This window comes from Bombus huntii, chromosome 14 (assembly GCF_024542735.1).
Source record: "Bombus huntii isolate Logan2020A chromosome 14, iyBomHunt1.1, whole genome shotgun sequence".
Lineage (NCBI taxonomy): Eukaryota > Metazoa > Arthropoda > Insecta > Hymenoptera > Apidae > Bombus > Bombus huntii.
The window spans coordinates 5,267,160-5,286,859 of NC_066251.1; the positions used below are offsets into that span (position 1 = coordinate 5,267,160).

Genomic DNA, 19,700 nt, shown 5'->3' on the forward strand with positions numbered 1-19,700 from the left:
AATGGAAGCAAAGCATCGAGCGAGCCACGGGAAGGCTCAATAAAGGGCGCTAGTGTACGTCAAGTGTCACAGCCGTTGCTTGTCTCCTCAGTATTGTAATTTAAATCGGTGATTTAATTAAGAATAACGTATTTTTTTTCTAGAATTTGTGAAACGTTAAGCAATAATGACCGACAAGAAAGGTAACTATATATCGTAATCGTGTAATACGACTAGCAATATGTGTTATACACGTTAAGAATATCTCGTGTTTTCAAGTCGAGAATACCACTTGTCACTCGTACGACGACGAGTTTTTTTTATGTTAGCAATGCTATCCGACACCTGTGAAGAATGGTGCACGTTTAAATTCGATCGAGACTCGTATCATTATTACACATATAAAGTCTCGTTTTAATGCGATGAGAGAAACTTGAATTTCTGTCCAGTGACAGATAAATCAATACCGCATTGTGTGTGGGAAATACAAAATGGCTTCCAAAGTTCGTCTTGAATAATTTTCACGATGACTCTTTATTAAAAATCGTATGCTATCTAAAACGATATAATTTCATTCGAATGTTATCAATATTATTAGTTTCGTATCACATGTAACTTTATCTCTATGTTACATTTCACAAACTACTGTATGTATTCAAGAATTTAGTATACATGAACGAATAAAGTACGCTTTATGCGTTCAAGACAAATTTTATCGAGTTCAAAAATATCATTACTATTAAATTTTATCATGTATTATGGCGTTCTTACTGAAAATAAAAATTTTAAATTTTATCGAACTCTAAATAGAAGAATACAAATATTTGTCATATTTCACAAAAGTTGTGTTAAGCTTTTTATTAGAAATTATATTTTTTGGTAATTGGAACTTAAAAGCATTAGTAACATTGTCATGGCAAAGAAAGAATAATATTTTTTTTTATGGTACACATCTACATTAATATTGTAATTTATAATTTAATTTTCCCTAAATAATTCAGTTTCTATTGATGCTTTAAGAAAAGAAGGTGAAAAATAAAGTTAGATTGTGTAATATTATACAACAGACTTCTGGAAGCCATTTACATTTTTTTTATTTTGTAGTGCTTATAGATATACTAAGGTTAATAACGGATAATTTTGTTCTGACACAATTATATTATTTTTCTAATTTATAGTTAAGATACATGAATGATATAATTTTGATGAATTAAGATTCGTTATACCTTAAAAAACATTTTATGTATTTAAGAGAGTTATCAAGCATTAATTTCAAATTATAATTTTTTCACATCTATGAGATGTCTTAATTTTAATTGATATATCATAAAATAGATTCCATAGAGGAGCGTTTGAAGTTATCTTTTTCCATAACCTCCAAAAATGTATCAGTATATATAGATTGTCTATAATGCTCAGTAGAAGCTTTTATAAAGAAGCTGTTTAATAACTCGTACGAGTGAGGTATGTAATTTAATATTACTACTGGCTTTCCAAGTCTTTTACGTGCTGATGGAAATATTTAATTGACGTACAGCTTGGACCATGACTACATGATTTTATAGTAATCTACTATTGTACTTAATTAACAGCTCGGACACTTATGTGATTATTCCTAATTCAGTCCGCTCTGTTCCTAAGGCAAATGTATGATTACAGAGCAATAGCGTTTAAGGGATGTGTAAAAGTTTAGTCTGTAAGTAGATCAGTATTACACCGTTAATGATTACGACGAGAAATTGAGGATTATACTGGTGCAAATCTGCGAGCATATTACCGTGACGGTATAGCCGCTAAAAAACCGAAGGATAGCGCCTACAGTTGTGGCTGTCAATATGTTTGCAGCGGACCATTACAAAGACGATTTGATCCCAGTCAGTAGGTGGAGCTTCGGAGACCGGCGTTCGCGCAGCCTAAGCCACGTATCTAACCTCACCTTACTCTATATATTACCTAACTCACTACGTGTTTATATACCAACATATATTACGTATACACACACACATACACACACATATATATATATTCTACCAAATATATATATGAAGATATAAACGCACCGTGCGCCTCCTGATTCAAAAAGTGAAAAGAAAGCGAACAAAAATATTCAACATCGAATCACCCTTATTTTCCCGCCTTCGATGTTTCAAGCGATCAAATTTTGTCTCCAACCTCTTCCAATATTCCTCTTATCGTTAATTTTTTTATTAGCTAACCGTAATACCAAGAGATCGTGGAATGCCTGGTTTGTAAAACTATAAAAGGAAATAATGTGAAAAATATATATTTTATAAATATCGTGAAAAAAATTGTAGGAATGCCACGTGAGTTAAAATCAATCCCTAATAGACTAATACCAGTTTCCTCATTTTTCCAGGCCTACGTTGGTTATTAATCCACGATCATCAGGTATTAAAAGGATCGAAAAATCCGTTCCATGTGTTAAGAGATTGCTTGTACCGCACGCTTGTACATAGTTGAACAACGATACGTACTCTTCCGACCGCGTAAAAAGTTGTATCGCAGGCGTTTTGAGCGAAACTGTCATCTCGCGATATTAGAAAATGAGTACCCTCGTAAACAGAGATCGCTTAGGATCATCAATGGTATTTGTAAGTCTTTTTGTGAATGAGTTTAAACACATGATCAGAGAGTTATACTTTTTGAATTGGAGACGTCGGCTGCTATATATCCAAATCAATATGAACGTAAGATATTGATATGGGTGTACAAATATTTCGTAATGAAATCGTGGTATTGGCTGATTGCTTATTTTTCTCTTTTTCTATTTTTTTCTTTTTTTTTTATTTTCTTTGTTTCAATACTCACTGTATCTCTTGTGGCTTTTATTAAAGAGAGAATTAAAGTTTCTTACAGTATATATACAATATTTGGTTTTGTTTCTTTTTTTGGGTAAATTAAGAATGCAAAAAAGTAAACAAATTCTCTTATAAATGATGCGTCGCAAGATTTCACAGTGAGTCAACGGGGTGGACACGAATGCTGTATTTAAGCTCAGCGTATTTATAATATTTTTACTCAATAGAAACTTGGTAGCTCACTTTTAACAATAGTGCATGTTGCTTTGATTCCGGCTACAAGTTTCTCAAGATGAAAAGAAACACTAAAAATAAGTACATATTTGTTAAAATATTTGATAATTATCGTTTTCTATTCTTTTAATAATATGTTGAAATAAATCAGAAGTTAATTAATGATATGAAAGATGAAACTTGTGGTCAGTTTTGCACGTACTTACTTGTAGTTGATATACAAGGGAAAAATATACTTTCTTCAACAATAGTAGCGCATTAGTTTATTTCCGTTTAATTGGAAAGAAACAAATAAAAGAAAGAAAAATGTATAGCGTGTATACATTCATATATGTAACTTATAAATAAATATTGCCTCTCTCGGTAATAACTTTAAAAGTAAAAAAGGAAGAAACGTAATAAAATCATGATCAAATTATAAAAGGAAGAAAAGTTGATAAAAATGACATGAAAATAAAAACATGCTTCGTCGACTAAAAATAACAAACAAAACGATGAAGCGTGTTTCATAGATATCTTTTAGATGAATGTAATATGTAACGAAAAATATTTCAAGAGCGAAATTATGTTTGTTTGCCTCCTTACCTACTTTGTGTGCAAATATATACATATATACATAGCTTTGATCATTTTTTACATATTTGTATTTTAGTTTGCATGCTTGGAATGCGTTGCTAGAAAGACGCGTGACGTGTGAGCTTCTTCGATGACTGACATTTTATTCCTTCATTCATATCCGATCAAAAAACGATCGAGAAAAGAAAGAATATAAATATATCTTATTTAATTTTTTTTCGTATAGAAGTTGCTCGCACGTTTTAACGTAATGCATGTTCATAACATGTTGTAGATTTTTTCATAATTCTATCTTTTATGTTTGCCTTCGCTCGTTGCCTTCTTAACTTTCTAATGGTCGATGTGTTTCCTTTTTTGCAGATATAAGCTTTTCTTACGAATAAACTGTAACATTTTGTTCTGGAAAAAGATAGAAAATGGTTAAGAAGGAATCGAACGAATTATTTTCGTCGGTTTTTAATCGTGTAGTTGAGGAATTTTATAAATGGTCTTTTAGACACGACACAGAGACGTTCCTATTCCTGTCGTGAACAAACCATCGAATTCATTAACATCTCTAAAAATTGCTTTTCTTCCTTCAACGAAAGTTCTGGGAAATTATTAAGAAATTGGTCCAGTCGGATTGTTGCTACAAGGTCATAGGAATCTCTCGAGCGTTTTTGAGTTGCATGTGCATGTTTGGCAGAATATATCATGTATACTGTTAATAGTGAGCTTAAATATGAGATAGTATTCAACGATATTCATCGAGAGTTGTGAATATAAGGATGTCTCTACCTTCTTAAACCCAGCGGTCTAGACATGTTCGATAAAAAGTCGATTAAATTTATATCGAGACTAGAAACCAAGGGAAGAATAGCAGATGAATAGATATCACCTGATGATAAAGCTTGTAACATTGTTCTTCTACAGGAATGTTCTTGAAATTACAGCAAGTGGAACAAAATATCAAAATACTGAGCAAAATATAGAAATATTTTTAAACGATCTTAAATACACGTTGTTTTAACAGAAACATGGAAAAATGAGATTAATAAAATTAGATCACGTTATATATTGAAAATAATCTTAGTTTAGTGCATTATTATGTTCTTTTATAAAAATAACCAATTAATAGAGATTGAATAACAATAATTAAGCTATTATTATTGATATAATTTTCAATAATTTCAATATAATTATTATTTCTCAAAGAATATTTGCTTTTGAAGATTCTTCTAAATATTATGTGAGTACAGTGAAAGTGAAATCTTCGATCATTCCTCGGTCGCTGGGTTCTCTGAGGCACAAAAACTGTTCCACCGAAGCATTTCGATGAATAAAATCGTCTAGTTTAAAAAAAGAATGAAATAGATGAATCGCGATTATAACGAAACAAAACGGGCAGGTTTCGCCCAGTTTCTCGCGTGAGCGGGTAAAACGCGATAGACCATTTGGTTCTGATGGCAAATTAGGTCGAATATGCTCATTGGGACAAATTAGGTTACGAAAGTAATAACAGAGAGCAGGAGATGAGAGGGAATGCGTGCGTGTACGAGAGAAAGGCGGGTCGAATAAAGAGCAGAAAGAAAGGGGATGAAAAAGTGGGAGAGGCAGAAAGAGGGAAAAGAGAAAGAAAGGAATTAGGAGAATATAAAGCAAAAAAAAAAAAAAAGAAGAAAAGAAAGAAAAAAAAGAAAGAACACTGTTCAAGTTACCCAGTAAACTCGTACTAGCATATTAATATTATAATCAATTGTTATTGGATTCGATGATTGTTTGCACCGTGGCACTGACACATAAATTTATTATTCGATTGAAGGCTGATCTAAGTAATGGATATAACGAGCCTCATCTTTTACAAATGGGAAAATGCACAAGCTATATGAATGCTTCTAGTTACGCGGAGGATGAAGGAAACGGTATCATCCTACACATAGGCTTGTATAAAGTGCAATATAACATAATTTGAGGAGAGCGCTCGTTTCCATGCGTTGGACCAGTGTTCAATTATCATGGACAATTTGGTGTGGGCTGACGTCTATGTTAGAGTACAACATGTCCATCCACTGCTACTGGGCTTGAGCTATTTATCATACGCGTTCTAGATCTATGTTAACGTTCAGAATTTGTTGCATTAACAAGAAATTTCGAATGACAAATGAACGATTGCTACGCCAAATGAAGCATATATGCGTTCCATTCGTCTTTTTAATATGGAAATAATTATTGCTTTAAAAGAAAGAAATAAAAGAATAACATATTTCTTGTGTGTGCTTTGCGTATGTTAAATGGCTATGGAACAGGGCATAATTTAGTCTCTACTTTTAAAAAAACATGAAAATTGGGCGTTCTCGTGTTTGCTTACGAGAATGAGAGTTGAACCTGGCCGATGACGAAAATCTGCTCGTGGCAATGTTTACGCGAACAGCGCCCAATTAATAATATATATTACGCAATTATAAAGAACTTTTAATCATGTTTGATCTTTATTTATGGATATTTGCAGAAATTTGTGGTTTGCTGAATCTTGTCACAACTTTTTGAATGTGTGGAACTTGATATACATATACATATATATATGTACATATTACGGACATATATATATATGTATACCTTTTTCATCGTACCACTGTACTCATTGTATAAATTACACATTCACCGCCCGAAAGCAATGACGATTTCTTAGTTAATTCGAATGAAAATTCAATTTAATTGGACTACTTTGCCGTTACTTAAAAAAAAAAAACGAGAAGAGAAAAAGAAATTCTGTCTCACTTAATCGATTTTTAATTACTGGGCTTGTTTTTTAACATCACTTTTTGGAACAATCCATTTACCCTATTTATTCCTGGCTTTATTTTAGCTCTGTTTTTTGTCATTTATTTCCTTTTTTGATCTAGTCGAACCAGAATGTTTCATAACTGTGTTCAAACATGTTTGCGAATTTGTCGAGAACTTTATATCTTTATTTTTAAATTTTATGACACTTTTCAATATCAGGAAAACTAATCGAAGAAATTAGGGTTTTCCCCCTGCATATTTTCCTATGAGATACGAGACAGATACTGAAAAGTAACATTTTTCTATCGGAATCATCTGATGCATTTAACTCCTCAAACACTTAATATCAGTTCATGAATATTCAGAGGTTCGACTATTTAGACGAATGTATTTGGCTTTTACCTTGATTGCGTAACGCTATTTGCTTTGAGATCGGTTTCGTATATCTTAGTTTAGAAGTAAAGGTAGGTCGATTAACGCGAGTTTTCATTTGAGAATAGTTTCTCATTTTATTCTTGTTATTCTTCTTCTTTCTTTTTCTTAATTTTTTTTTAATTCTTGACTGACTGCCTGACGATTCTTTTGACTGTCGAACATTACATATCACACCCGTAGTGGCTGTATTGTTAGACTTGTTTGTATAACTTTTCTGTGTATTATGTTTCAAGAAGGTGAAAAGAATTCGACGAAGAACCTTCCCGTTCTTCTCTTATTTTTCTTTTTTTTTCAACGCGGTTCTTTGTTTCTTTAAAAAGAAAAAGAACAAACAGAAAATAAAGAACATTGTCCGAGACTTTTTTTCATTTTAATTATACTAGTGACAAGATGTACCACAGATTGCTCCATGTCAAATTCCAAACATATATATATATATATATATATATATATATATATATATATATATATATATATATATATATATATACGTGCTGTTGTTTATTTATTCACAGTTAAGGTACCAGAAGTATAGTTTGCTAAGCTATTCTCAAGTGTCTCGCTTTCAACTACGCTTCTTTCGAGAATCCCCGAAATTCAAATTTTCTACTACCCTCTGTGTTTTTGTGCGTCACTGAGATTATTCAAGATATTATGTAAAAAGGGAAGCACTGATGGATGATGGATTTTCGAAAGAGCCGTAAATGTTTTTACTACGAAGCCTGTCTTGTACCACTGAAGTTTACGCGGACATGCATTATTAGTTTCCTCGTTGATTTCCTTTTTTTCTTGACACGTTTCGATTGCAACGTTTGCTCTCCACTTGTATGAATATATAAGACTATGAAAACTGCTGTAAACTCTAAAGGTAACAAGAAGGCAACGATACCGTTTTTTCGGTTATTTCTTTTCACCATTATTTAGTGACTAACATTGTTTGAGCTTTGAATAGTACCTTGATAAAAACGGTGTATGTCATGTGTAAGATATACTTGGGTGTGGGAGTACCACTTTTGGAATCAAGACGTATTTGACGCATTCCATACATTGGAATTAAATTTTTAATCAAAGATGGAAAAAGAATATTTTATTAGTAATAATGTACAATAGAAAAAGATTAGCGTCAAAAACGTTTCGATGCTGAGGATACGAGTTACACGATCAATAGGAGATAGAAGAGGAACTTATGAAGTATATAGTGTGGAAGGATTGAAAGTGAATGAAGAGTTCCGATGTTTCCTATTGTTTGATAATTCATGTTCTCTCTTATCCTTTCTGGCAGTGGTACCACGTACCGTTGGCTTAGATCGAACCTACGGCCAACAAACTGAACGGACTTGCATTTTCCATTGCATGTGTTACAGCATACCCGGTGACACCTCATCCACCAACAGGTTTTGTCCCTGCGCCGGCACAGCCTGCTACCTACGGTAGTACACGTAAGAGAATCATCTCTGTGTTTCGATGTGTCGATTCCGTCAGGTTTTAGTGATCCGATTACATGCGAATTTTACAATATAGTTGCAGGTGCCGCACCGTATGGAGTATTTCCTAATCAACCACAACTTTATGCAGCGCAAGGACCACCGCCGCCAACGTATGATCAAACTCTTACTCATCCGATGGTGAGGACTTTGTTGCGTTCATTTAAGAAAAATGTGTTGATACATTAGAAATTTTCTTCAGAACTTTGTAATTAATTTGTATAGATGTATCAACCAATGTATGGTCAAGGATACCCAGGATACTTAGCGGGTTATCCTGCATATGGACCATTGCAATATTATCCACCATTAGCTGCAGCTGCAGCATATTACCCTGCAGCAGCAATGCAGCCTCCAGTTAGGCCCCCTACACTTGTGATGCCTGTAAGTAATTAAAATTTATTGCATATTCTTTGTTATTATATATATGAGCATACTAATTTGTTAAACTCTTTTGAAGAATGGATTCGATGCTACTAATCGATTTGATAGTATCTCACAACCTGTCTTGCCACCACCCCCAACAGTTCCAAATGCCGCCCAACTAGCTGCAATGGCGAGTCACAGCGTAGCTATATCGCAAAAGAAAAATTTCCTAGGAGGGGGAACAGAAGGCGGTTACACCTTTTGGTAAACCATTAAACCTTTTGTGAAACACTAAGTCTAACAAAGGCATTGTTGTCGAGATGATCCATGTAGGCAAATCTGATTTATGTTAGAATTCTACTATTTTCACATTGGGAGCAGCTATTAATTAGTATATCTTGTGCGTAGACCGATCGCAAAAATAGCACTTTCTAATTCGCTAATATTCTAAAAGTGCTTAGTATATTTTCTGTTAGCTCGTTAGTTTTTTCTTGTCACAGATTTATATGTGACGTATAGTTATCAGTGCACAATGCGATTTTCAAATTTTAGCTATCGGTCAGCGCATACATCATACTATGAGATTTAAGAGAAACATTAAGAAGGGAAGACTCGTGCGGCACCAGTTATATGATTGAGAAAAAAACAGCTATTTGAAATAACTCGAAAAAAACCAAAAGCACATTTTGTAAACTAAAGATGCGTAAAAGTGAAATTGTAGGTCTTTGATGATATTTCGTTATCTCTTGATGGTAACGATCAAATGATAAATGATTCCTCGACGTACTTAAACTAAAATTTAAGAAAATGATGGTTATTTAAAAATACAAGATATTATTTTTAATTACTCGATTGTCACGCGACATTAAGTTGTATTAATATAACAGAATCCGTACATTTAATATTACGAATGCTATAAACTTCTTTTTGAAAACGGAAAATTTCAATTATGTGATCTAAAAAAAGTTTTACCTTTTCGTATTTAACGCAGTTAACGATACATTTCAAAACGCACGAGATGTTCCATTTTTATTTTATAAAAGTGATGTTAAACGCGAGCGAGAGTAGGGAACACGGTGTTGTTCTTCTTTTTAGAGTTAACGGGTGAATACATGTACCAGTGGATGCGAGTTGTCTTATTCGCCTACAGGGATCGATATTCAAAGTGTGTTCTAAGCCTTTTTTAAGCGCGACTTGGTTTTCTGCAAGGCAAACCGAAGAGCAAAGGGGTTGCTCGCGTTATTTCTGTTACTTTCTAGACGACTATATTTTTTTTCGATATTTTTTTCCTTTGGAGCTTTTAATGCTCCAATGAAGTTTCTTTTCCAACGTGAAAAAAGATCATCATAGCCCCAACGTTTAGGAAAAAAAGAACATGTTCGTGATAGGAGCCTGAGGAATGCGTGAGAGTCATTCGTAGTTGATGAGGTTATTTGTTGCGCATTATACTTGTAATTTAGCGAACAATTAGTAGTACATAGGAAACTTTTATTATTCTTTTTTTGTTTTTGATAAAAATTTTAGTGAGGGCAGTAGGGAAAGAAATGTTTGAAATGGTTCCTTTTTCACGTCATTAAAATCATTATGTAATTTTGACGCATTTTATGATTATAAAATATGTATAAGCGATGTTCAAGGCTCAAGTGCCAAACGACAAAGTTCAAAATTATAAAATATACCGAAGATTCTCACGTATTCAATCGACTTCAAAGATACTTACCTACTCTACCTAAAAGTACGCACTCTCTTCTTTAAAATCAGTAGTCTTTCTTCCTAGTTGTTTGATGTTTCTTTTTTAAATGCAGATTAGCTAGGTCGGCTAACAAAGTTATTATTTAATTGAAATGAAAGGCTTGCCCGCGGCGTTCGAATTTCTATAAGCGGGTTAAAATTGTGCTTTGATTGAAACAGTTACCATGTAGTAACTGGAATTCCCCAATAAACGTTACTTTGTCTTTTCAATAAGCACCCGTGTAACTATTCGAACTGGTCGATAATATAATATTCAAAAAATAGCATATAAGTACGTCCTCTCCGTAAGCATTGTAAACATAGTAACATTGCCCAAGTTTTCTTTGTTCCTATCAAGTTGCACAGTAACTATATGGGAACTGAATTCGACCAAAGCTCACGAAGGAAACAAATAGTTGACTCAATTTCAAAGTACAAATTGAATATCCATGTAAGTAGAGGGAAAGTTCGTAACGACGGGGTCAAGCCTTATGTCAGCCATATTAGGCGATGTTGCGGTAATGATACGGTAAGCAACGCAGCGAGTTCGTAACGCCTATAATTTAATATACAGTGCAGAATGTTGTTAACAACTACATACTATTTTCTGAGAAACTTGAGATCTATTTCAAAGAACGAAGAGACAGAAATCCTGGAAATTATGAAAAAAGAATAACTAGTTGCACACAGCTACGAAAACGACTGTTTTGCTCCGCGATCATAGGCATATAGTACGGTGAACCTGCTGATAGGATACTTGAAATGTTCCATTCTGCAGGTGCACAATTAAACACGATATTAATTAAGCAATGAAGATCGAAGAAACTAATTTACAATCGGTGATAGCTTAGGATAGGACCAAGAAACGCAGTTCTATTTAGAAGTTTTCGAATAGGTGTTCCGGCAAACTTGACCAGTACTCTAATATGTTTCGCATTGGGCTTTAATGAGGATGGGTATTTTCAAATACTTATCTGTGATGTAAACAAAAGTGACTTTTTGCTCTTTAATTGAGATTAAAATAAGTTACAATTTAATTAACGGTGAATCAAAGTGATTTCTATTCTGCTTTGAGAATTCTATTAGTTAAATTTTTATGAATCAAGTTTATTGTATGGAAGAAATTATGTATCGGTTTCAAAAACAAAATTCATCCAACGTTTTCAATTTTTGCACCGTTAAAAAACGCAGGAACTTCCTAAAAAAATTAACTACTGTTCTTTGTATTTTGTGATATCTGATTACCTCAAAATCTAAAGCAGAATATGTAGGTACTTGTCTTGTTTTGTACCATCGTCGAATTTAATTCAGTTTCTACGAAAAGAAAAGAAGAAAAAGAGGATAATGCGCGAACGATTGGAATTCAAATTTTCATAAGGGCGAAACGCACTGGCCAAATTTGTTGCCACAGCGCCATAACTTACATTCACCTTGTACCTTCAATTCTTTTTCTACCAGATGTACCTACAGTTATTCACATATGACCAGCGTTTAATAAAGAAGCGCGTAATCTCAATCTTATTAAAAGAAAAAAAAATCTAGTCCGAAGAGTCTGATTGATTGGGATACAAAATGTTACATAGACTTTTTTTCTCAATCCGTGCGACGCCAGGTGCGAAATAAATACCGCAGCATTCACTTATACCTCGAGACATCTGAGAAAATTGACATTTTCCAAAACTAAAAAAAACACTCATGCCATTCCATTTGACGACATTGAGTCATAATCGACACATGTACGAGTCGCATTTAGGAATTTGAGACGCGTATTAAAAAAAAAAGAAAAAAATAAAAAAAAAGACAAAAAAAAAGGTGATAAGCGAGAAGTTGTGTCGTTACTTGAAATGTAATCACTCTCGTCGAATTTTTGCGAGTTTGCATATCAGCAAAGGGCTGTTTATTGCAAAAAATGGGGCACTTCGCTCATACCTTACATTGCACAAGAAGTGCACTGAGCCACCTTAATCTTTGCAGCTATGATAAGAATTGAATGTTACAATGATCCTTTCAGAAAGAGAAAAACGGAAGAAAATGAATACTAAGCCCAATGGCTAATTTTATAGGAACTTGTACACGTGAAGAAACAATTGAATTATGTTGTGTTGATATTTATATTTAAATTATTATTATTTAAACAATTTATTCGCAGATTACCTACAGTTTAGAACAAAATTTACGCAACATATTTTGACCAATTATTTTGTATTTTGAGCGAGAGTGGTGGAAAGGTTTTATATCATGAAAAAAGTGTGCAATAAGCGTAATGTCTATTGTAACAATAAAGAAATGATATTAATTGCAACACAGAATTTGTTATTACGTTGAACAAAATAGAAAGGCTGGGAGGGAGAGGGAGAGAGAGTGAAAGCGAGTGAGAGAAAAGAATAAAAAGAGAAATGAAAATGTACCACTGCAATCATCAAGTGTATTAATTAATAAATACAATAATCATAAAATTCATTATGTTCACTATTTTCTTGTGTATAAAATATTGTTTACACATAGTTGTCTTTTATATCTAAATGCAATTAAAATGCACATTATTGAAACATTTTTATAAAGTAGTACTAAAAATTGTATTTATACATAATAAGAAAAAATTCTATGCAATATACACAAAATATTGGCAGTTTAGTATCTAACAACTTTATTATCTCTAGATTGCAATTCATTAGTTTTATTTATCTTACTGTTGATATTTCTTCTCAGATAAAACATTTTTCATTGTTTTTTGTAAGGTAGGTAATGTTTCACAATAATTATCTACACATTTTGTTACACACTTATCAAATATCTCACTATATTTTTCCAAATCACGCTGTGATGGATTTGGACCTGCCGCATCTTTTATTCTATCATTACAATCCATAACACACCTTTGTAATCGATTCTAAAAAATAATATTCATTAAATATTCTGTTGATTTGCAGACTTTTCATTTAGAGAAAAAAGACGATAAAACGTACTTGAACTCTTTCCAGTTCTTCTCTAGCATATTCTTGAGCTTGATCCAGTGAATTATTGCAATTTTTTACACAGTTCTGTACTCGTTGTATACTATAGGTCTCATTATCACAACAAATTGCAGCACATCTATATGCATCAGCCTAAAATTGAATACCAAATTCTCTTTATAGTCTACTAATTTATTCTTCCCATCATTCTTTATAAATTCTTCATATATACTTCATATTAATATATACATAATTTCTTTTAACAATAAAAGCTTCCAAATGCGCGTGTTTCACGATATAACCTAAAAATACTACAAATTCAAAGCACCTTCATTTTTCTCATTGATTTATCAATTTCTTCGACTATTTTGCTAGTATGTTCTTCGATTCGTTTCTGTTGTTCTTCAACCATTTTGTACTTATTTTCCTAAAAACTCATTAATATCAAAATAAACTAAACTTAATTTAACCGGCTTCCTATGAAACTACACGCCACATGATCCAGTGAATAGAATACAAGTCAGATTGCTAATAGCGCATGTGTAGTTACATAATACAAATCGAATGTTTATTAAACGAATAATTTCCCCCAATCATATTGTAACTTAAAGGAAAAAGGGAAACCTATATTTCTTTAAGAACAAGGCTTAAAGAAAGAATAGAACAATCTGATAGTGAAGCACGATCGAGCAACTCCTGTGATGAATGGAAATAAGACTCTGTGAGCTAGTGAATGACAAATGTTTCTCAATTTGTTCGGTAAGCAGTATGGCGGTTCAAGTCAAGAATTTGAATTGCGTATATGTAATACAGTTGTATAAATGTACATATGGGTAGGATACACACGACCGTGGCGTATAACTATGTAATGTTCCATAATTTATTGTACAAGCTTTGCGACTGTGTTCTATGAATAAAAATAAGGCTAAAATGTTATGTAACAAAAACTCCATAAATGTTTCATTAAAAAGTTGTAACAAAGAATTATATCGATTATATCAAATATTATATCAACATTATATATTTATTATAACTTTTTAACGAAGCATCTATGGACTTTTTGATACATTTTGAGTTTGAGTTGAGTTGAGTTGAGTTGAGGGTTGAGATATCTTTTATTAATGTTACAGCGAAAGATGGTGTTCTCAAAAGCATTTTACTTTTATATTGCTACTTCGTTTACTTCCAATTCCACTGCCTTCGCCTCTCCATATTTCATTTTGGTCTCATTTTTACCTGTTTTTACTTATAGAATTAAATAGAACATACTGGCAAAGTTTGTACGTTAACTGCGGGGCATTTTATGTGTTGTTCTCACTTTTAGATTGCAATGCTCTATGGCTATCAGTTGATTTGTAAAATACATCTTATGACGTTAAGAGCCTTACCACGGGAGTGTTAGACCTATGTATGTGATCGTGCAATGAAGGTGCGCTAGAAACATGCGCAGAGATAGGATTTTGTGTATGCGCATACGCCGTTAGTACGGGGCACGGTCCATACGAATCAGAGACCATTCCGGTCGCTCTTCTTCACTTGGCCGGTTAAAATGTTGAACGTCGTATCGAAAGCAGCTGCTGGCGCCTTAAGGGCCGTCAAACCCACTCTTCTTCAAAATGAAGTTGCTAGAATCTCCGGGGCATTATCAGTAAATAGTGAGTACAAAAAGAATTATCTCCTAAGTTTCATTAATATTCATTTTTATTCAGATCAAACCACTGTGCTTCATGGAATTGTATTTTACTTGTTATTGATGATACTCGTTATTCATTATTACTTCACGTAGTTTGTTATTCCATCTTCATGCTTATACGGAAAGTAATTCTTCTTTGCTCGATTGACACCTAAATATTGAAAAAGAAAAGTGTTGTATTGATTATATAATACATATTATTTGATCAAACTGTAGTGGTAACTCTACTGTGCAACATGGCGGCATTAAGGTCATCGATTAATTTTTGACGATATCAAGATAATTTGTTAGTTCGATTGCGATTATTATTAATATTGTCACTTAAACCTTATTCGAATTCAAGCTGATGCATTTTATTATTTTGTATCATAAAAAATCCTTCTTGTCTTTTTGACTGCTTTCGGCAGTCATGTCTCGTGGATTAGAGAGAATCTTCGTGTCTTGATACGTTGTTTTAAATAGTTACATGTAAACAGTCAATAGTACTTACTATAAGATTTAGATCTGAAAGAAATAATGAAGAATATAAAACAGTTCGGTTTTCTATGAAGCACTCACATGTAGTTTGTATTATGTAACTTACCTTCATAAGGATTATCTAATATTATTTAAATTTTTGGTAAAGATTACCTCATTTATGATTTTTTTGTATCATTGTCTAATTTATAAAATATTATTATAAAATTTTAAAAATTTCATATAAGCAATATTCAATTATATGCAAAGCAAATATTAAAAGAAATAATTTTTTATAATTAGGCAGAGATTATGCAAAAGCTGCAGGATCTAAGGCTGGTGCACAAGGAAAAGTTGTTGCTGTCATTGGTGCAGTTGTTGATGTACAATTTGATGATGATCTTCCTCCAATTCTTAATGCCTTGGAAGTCCAAAATCGTACCCCCAGGCTGGTACTTGAAGTAGCTCAGCATTTGGGAGAAAACACAGTGCGCACTATTGCTATGGATGGTAATTTCATGTTGTAATTCTATAATTTAGAAAAGAAGTAATTTAGTAAAAGAATATTTCATATAAATAGTTTTTACTTTTACTGAAACACAATTATATGTATGTAGGTACTGAAGGTCTGGTTCGTGGACAAACTGTCCTGGATTCTGGATATCCAATTCGTATTCCAGTTGGTGCTGAGACACTGGGTCGCATTATTAATGTTATTGGTGAACCAATTGATGAACGTGGACCTATTCCTACTGACAAACTTGCTGCTATCCACGCAGACGCTCCTGAATTTGTAGAAATGTCTGTCGAACAGGAGATTTTAGTAACTGGAATAAAAGTCGTAGATCTTCTTGCTCCTTATGCTAAGGGAGGAAAAATTGGTAAAATTCATATTTTATCATTCAAATTTTGATTTACTTTATAATACATAATTGTTACTGGTTTTTATTGCTAATTGAATAGGTTTGTTTGGCGGTGCCGGGGTCGGGAAAACTGTATTGATTATGGAACTGATTAATAATGTAGCAAAGGCCCATGGCGGTTATTCTGTGTTTGCTGGTGTAGGTGAACGAACCCGTGAAGGCAATGACTTGTATCATGAAATGATTGAATCTGGTGTCATTTCATTGAAAGATAAAACCTCCAAAGTAGCTCTGGTATATGGTCAAATGAACGAACCGCCAGGCGCTCGTGCTCGTGTTGCTTTAACTGGTTTAACCGTTGCCGAATACTTCCGAGATCAAGAAGGACAGGATGTATTATTGTTCATTGATAACATCTTCCGGTTTACTCAAGCTGGTTCTGAAGTATGTATTATAATTTGAATATTATTATTATTATTATTAAAATCGTTCTCTTTTATAGGTGTCGGCCTTGTTAGGTCGTATTCCATCCGCTGTAGGTTATCAGCCAACATTGGCAACTGATATGGGTAGCATGCAGGAGCGTATTACGACAACAAGAAAAGGATCTATCACATCTGTACAGGCTATTTATGTACCTGCTGATGATTTGACAGATCCTGCTCCAGCAACCACTTTTGCTCACTTGGACGCTACGACTGTATTGTCTCGAGCTATTGCCGAATTGGGTAAGTATATGTATTTATAACCGCTTACTTTCATAACTGATAAAAATAAATTATATAAAAATTTATAATTTTTTCAATACTATAGGTATCTATCCTGCTGTCGATCCACTCGACTCTACTTCTCGTATCATGGACCCTAACATTATCGGTGCTGAACATTATAGTGTTGCTCGCGGTGTGCAAAAAATCTTACAAGATTATAAATCACTTCAAGATATTATTGCCATCTTAGGTATGGATGAATTATCGGAAGAAGATAAACTGACTGTAGCGCGTGCTCGTAAGATCCAAAGGTTCTTGTCTCAACCATTCCAGGTATGTACATACATTATAGTTTATAATATTAATCTTCCATAATGTATTGTTTCTGTTAACTGATCATTTGTGTGTAGGTTGCTGAAGTGTTCACTGGTCATCCCGGCAAATTAGTACCGCTAGAAGAAACTATTAAAGGATTCAAGAAAATCCTTGGTGGAGAGTATGATCATTTACCAGAAGTCGCGTTCTACATGGTCGGACCGATTGAAGAAGTAGTAGCAAAAGCAGAATCGTTGGCAAAATAATAAACTTGATTCACAGTCATCATAATCATGTCATTAAGAAATAATTAAAACGATCTTCTAATAATAGAGGCTTGTTTTTTTTTATTTACAAATATTGGATTTCATCCAAAAGTATTGGGATCTTTGAACATTACAAAAAGGGGATTAGAAGATTGTTTTTCGCCCAAAAATACATAAAAAGTATAGAAACTTGTCGAGAACATCATGAACATAATCGTAAATATTATATAAATTTTATAATTTTGTTCCGGATGTTTTCATTACAGATGAAATCGATATTGTTATTTAACATTTACTTTAACATTATAGGATATGTTAGGAATTAATAAAAGTTTTACAAAAATATACAGATAAATGTACAATTTAACAATTTTCCGTTTTTGTAAAGCATTTTTCTTCCAATTAGGGAGGGGAAATTAGTTTACTTCCAAACACAGAAAGAAGTATAATTTGTTTAGTTTAATTATGGAAATAATTTACATTTTATAAATAATTATTGCTCTTTAAGAGTAATTATTATTATGTTTCAGTATCAGATTTAATCATTGGTTTTTTTATTCGATAAGTGTCCCTTAAAATCTGAAATATAAAATTATTTAGTATAGAGCAACATTTAATTACATGAGTATGTATACATGAATGAAATTGTAATTACCTTCCATTGTTCCATGTTTAGATACATCACGTTTTGAATGTTAGACCTCTTTCCTGCCATTACTTCAGTTGTCATGTCTCTAGAGCAGGGTTGAACAACAAGTATTCCAGATTCATCTGTTGACAAAGTAGAATTTAATAAATAGAAATCATAGTTTGTAATTGTCAAAACTAATATTACCTTTTGCTACTATTACCCTTCCATCTCGGACAAGAAAGGACATTTGTAAAATATTTTGAATAGTTTTTCCAAAATCATTTGGATGTAAAATTAATTTAAAAAAATCAAGAGGTTTGGAGTAGGTTTTATAATATTTAGAGATGATTTTGTTCATTTTTACAGTTTGTTCTGCACTTTCTTCTTCTTTTTCAACTGCCACTACTTTATCTGGTTTTTTTATTTGTGCTTGAGCTTCTCTAACTGTTGGTTTTCTTTTGTTAATTTCCTTCTTTTCTAATGGTACCAAAGTACCTAGAAATATGAAAGATAAAAATACAATATCTTCTTCATATTAGTCATACAAATTGTAACAATAAAATTTGATAAAAACCTAGTAATGTGGTATAATGTGGTGTTCTTTTAAAACATTTTGTAACTCGTGATTCTAGAAATGACCAATCTGGTGTTTCTGATGTAATATCAGAACATTTCTTCATATATTCCACCTAAATTAATAAATAACTTATTTAGGAACAATAGTTGTTAACAAGAAAAGTACTTATTGATGCAACATGTACCAATTTTTCAGCAAATTCCGCTTGATTATATGAACATACAAATTTTGTCAAAGATCTTGTACATTGTTTTAAAATGTTAGAAGATATGCTCATCATTTCTGAATCCATTAATACCTCTTCTTGATTATGCACTAAAAAATAACATATAAAATGATAAGAAAATATTTGAAGAAATCAAAATAAATCAAATGAAGAACAATACGCTTAAGAATTATATACCTTTTTCTTCTAAAGTTGTTTCAGAGTTTATATTATCTGTCTCTTCCATACATAATTCCAAAGTGTGTATAGTATCAGCATTAACTGCATCTTCTAAAAAATTTACATTGCGTATAATATTTAATTTTTTTTATAATGCATATTATTAAAAATCATACGTAAAGATTGTGCTCTAGTTATAATCCTCCTTAGAATCTCTTTGCGTTGTTGTGGTGATCGTGTAGACGACGTGCTATCGTTATAATTGTTACTATTTCTGGACATTTTGAGTTATTTTCTATTGAAAGACAATATATTTGCAGAACACAATGAGTAATTAACAAGGAGAAACAGTGTTTTCGTTATTTTTGTATACAATAACAATCTCCAAACCCAACACTAATTGACATTGATCTTTCATCATAGTGAAATAAACTGTACTAATATTTGGTAATATAGAAACTAG

General features: G+C 32.5%; 4 protein-coding genes across 7 annotated transcripts; 2 read left to right on the plus strand and 2 right to left on the minus strand.

The window, feature by feature from the left end:
* The first annotated feature begins 16 nt into the window (after positions 1-16).
* On the plus strand, positions 17-12,696 carry LOC126872994 (DAZ-associated protein 2-like). Of its 4 annotated transcripts, XM_050633352.1 has the most exons (6): positions 18-182; positions 8,171-8,245; positions 8,328-8,431; positions 8,516-8,674; positions 8,751-8,920; positions 9,752-12,696. In XM_050633352.1, coding segments are annotated over exons 1-6 (525 nt in total). In that variant the 5' UTR covers positions 18-166; the 3' UTR covers positions 9,753-12,696. The 4 variants fall into 4 exon arrangements, with proteins under 4 accessions (XP_050489311.1, XP_050489309.1, XP_050489308.1 ...); XM_050633354.1 differs by having other exon boundaries at positions 17-182; positions 8,171-8,236; positions 8,751-12,696; XM_050633351.1 differs by having other exon boundaries at positions 8,751-12,696.
* Positions 12,697-12,792: 96 nt separating this feature from the next.
* On the minus strand, positions 12,793-14,100 carry LOC126872995 (protein FAM136A-like). Its single transcript, XM_050633356.1, has 3 exons — positions 13,670-14,100; positions 13,354-13,494; positions 12,793-13,277 (listed from the first exon to the last, which is right to left on the minus strand). The coding sequence occupies exons 1-3, from the start codon at positions 13,751-13,753 to the stop codon at positions 13,074-13,076; spliced, it is 429 nt and encodes a 142-aa protein (XP_050489313.1). The 5' UTR covers positions 13,754-14,100; the 3' UTR covers positions 12,793-13,073.
* Positions 14,101-14,765: 665 nt separating this feature from the next.
* LOC126872981 (ATP synthase subunit beta, mitochondrial) lies at positions 14,766-17,989 on the plus strand. Its single transcript, XM_050633320.1, has 7 exons — positions 14,766-14,996; positions 15,794-16,000; positions 16,108-16,371; positions 16,454-16,797; positions 16,856-17,081; positions 17,167-17,396; positions 17,474-17,989. Exons 1-7 carry the CDS (start codon positions 14,891-14,893, stop codon positions 17,642-17,644), a joined length of 1,548 nt encoding a protein of 515 aa, XP_050489277.1. The 5' UTR covers positions 14,766-14,890; the 3' UTR covers positions 17,645-17,989.
* Positions 17,990-18,084: 95 nt separating this feature from the next.
* On the minus strand, positions 18,085-19,560 carry LOC126872988 (EP300-interacting inhibitor of differentiation 3). The gene is made up of 7 exons (XM_050633338.1): positions 19,414-19,560; positions 19,256-19,348; positions 19,037-19,167; positions 18,850-18,964; positions 18,480-18,770; positions 18,300-18,415; positions 18,085-18,223 (listed from the first exon to the last, which is right to left on the minus strand). Exons 1-7 carry the CDS (start codon positions 19,517-19,519, stop codon positions 18,164-18,166), a joined length of 912 nt encoding a protein of 303 aa, XP_050489295.1. The 5' UTR covers positions 19,520-19,560; the 3' UTR covers positions 18,085-18,163.
* Positions 19,561-19,700: the final 140 nt, after the last annotated feature.